At 39.4% G+C, this 2,115-nt stretch overlaps 1 protein-coding gene across 1 annotated transcript in view; it reads left to right on the forward strand.

Moving 5' to 3' along the window:
* LOC101852563 (twitchin) overlaps positions 1-2,115 on the forward strand; it is a gene marked incomplete in the record, with an annotated part of 226,069 nt that overhangs the window by 81,328 nt on the left and 142,626 nt on the right. The window contains 2 exon segments of the mRNA XM_013086125.2: positions 682-895; positions 1,935-2,022. Of these exon segments, the coding sequence (XP_012941579.1) occupies positions 682-895; positions 1,935-2,022 (302 nt within the window).

The following is a 2,115-nucleotide window of genomic DNA, read 5'->3' on the forward strand; positions in this document are numbered from 1 at the left end:
GGGGTTGGTGATTGATTTTTCAGGACAACGCTTTTTGGCATCATGCTACTGGATGAAAGAACAAAGTTTCACTTTCTTGATTTTTTTTCCGTTCTTTTCTCAGCTTTGTTGCTCCTTCTTATCTATTTCATTTGTTTGGCTGTTGTTATTCCACTGTTGAAGAGGGAGGAGTGTTTTTAAATGAATAGGAGATGCTATTTTTTTTTTTTTTTTAAAGATACTATGTTATAAATATATCTTGGACTAAACATCTGAGTAAACAGGGAATGTAACTTATTTTTGCTGTGTGATTTTATTGACTGTTATTGTTTGCAAAGATAAGATCTTTTTTAATTGCCAAAGTAGAGATTTGTAAAGTGTATACAGCTTGCTGTTGAGCGGGGATGTACTCTATATAAAAGCTATTTGTAAAGTGTGCTGACAAAATGAGTTACTTCTCGTATTCAAGCTCTCTTGAAATAAATACATCACGCTTATAAGTGAAGTTTTTACCATTTATAAGTATAAAATAATAAAAGACAGGTTTTTTTGTTAAAGAATCTTGCATCAATAGCAAACGCACAAATTTGACTCTAGTGTCGATTTTTTGGCTTGTATTTTCATTTGTGGATTGCGAGAAGTAACTCATTTTGTCAGCGCACCTCACATTTATTATTATGTTATTTTCTCCGGTACTCACAGACCTAAAGTCCCTCCTCCCATCCTGCAAGGAAATCCTGAAGTGAAACTGGATGAGAGCGGCAAGAACATTATCATCCGACAGGGCGTCAAGTCTCCGGATATGCCAGAGATCAGCTGGTTCCTGAATGACCAGCCCGTCAAGGCGGACCGTCGCATCAAGTTCGACTGTCCGCTAGACAGGGGGGTCTTCTATCCCAGTCTCAAGCTCGGAAACGTGAGTAGATTCAGGAAGAGGGGGGGGCTCTCGTGGCCTTTAAAGTTAAGGTGTTTGCCTCTTTTTCAGTAGAATCTAGGTCCCAAGTTCGAATCCGGACAGCGAGGGAAAAATGTTTTTCTCTAAAATTTTCACCTTTCACATCCTTTCCTGCTCTCTAACAATGTTCTGTCGTCTGCTTTCATCTCGACTTTCTTCCCCCACCCCTTCACCTCCTTTGCCCCCTCCTCTGGGCTCCTGACTCTTTCTGCAGCCTTTCTACTGCTATTCCTTAGCCCCTTATTGCTGCTGTCATTAAGCCACACCCCTGATCTTATGGTAGGTAAGATCTACACCTAGCCTTCTCAGACAAGGGCGAAAAATCTCTGAGGTCCCGTGTGCATGTCGCGCACATTAAAGACCCCTTGGTAGTCCAAAATCGATATGTGTAGGCTTCAGCCGCCACCCGCGCAAATTCAAAATTTCCTACCATCTGAAAATGTTTGGTGGATCCCACGCTCTTATATGACCTTACACTTACCCCAAAATAAGAAAAAAAAAAGTCTTCACATAAAGAATACAAACTTAACTGTCATTCATAGTCATGATGAGAAATTGCACAGAGGTGCTGATTTTCCGTATAAATCCAAAAATACAGGATTTCTGACATTGTCAGGATTTTGTAATATATTCCTACTTATACATATTTTGTATATATTTTAATATCCTTTGTTTGTGTATTGCACTTTATATTAACAAATTCTTGATATTACATGTAGTAAACAATATGATGCGATCCGTAATTTTGGAGTCTCAGTTCATACAGTTTCATTGGATCTGAAAAGTTCAGGGTTTTTTTCCCCTTAGCCAATTTGCACCTCTGCTAGCATTTTAAAGGTGTACAAATGTTAGCATTCTCTATTCAATAATGTACAAATTTTCACATTCTCGCTTGAAAGGTGCACAAGTGTTAACATTCTCGCTTTAAAAGTGTGCATATGTTAGCATTTTCACTGCTAAGTCTCCACTCTTATTAACACATTTCCTTATTGTTGTTTAGTTCACAGAAAAAGATTCTGGTGTTTATAAAATCGTGATGAAGAACGCTAGTGGAGAGGCTATGGCCACAGCGACTGTCAACGTTGATGGTGAGTTCTCGACAAGCTCTTTGTTGTGGTGTGTCGGGGGTGGGGGGGCAATATTCTATGCTCGACAAGCTCTTTGCCATGTGGTCTGTCGGG

This window comes from Aplysia californica, unplaced genomic scaffold, assembly GCF_000002075.1.
Source record: "Aplysia californica isolate F4 #8 unplaced genomic scaffold, AplCal3.0 scaffold00437, whole genome shotgun sequence".
NCBI classification, from domain to species: domain Eukaryota; kingdom Metazoa; phylum Mollusca; class Gastropoda; order Aplysiida; family Aplysiidae; genus Aplysia; species Aplysia californica.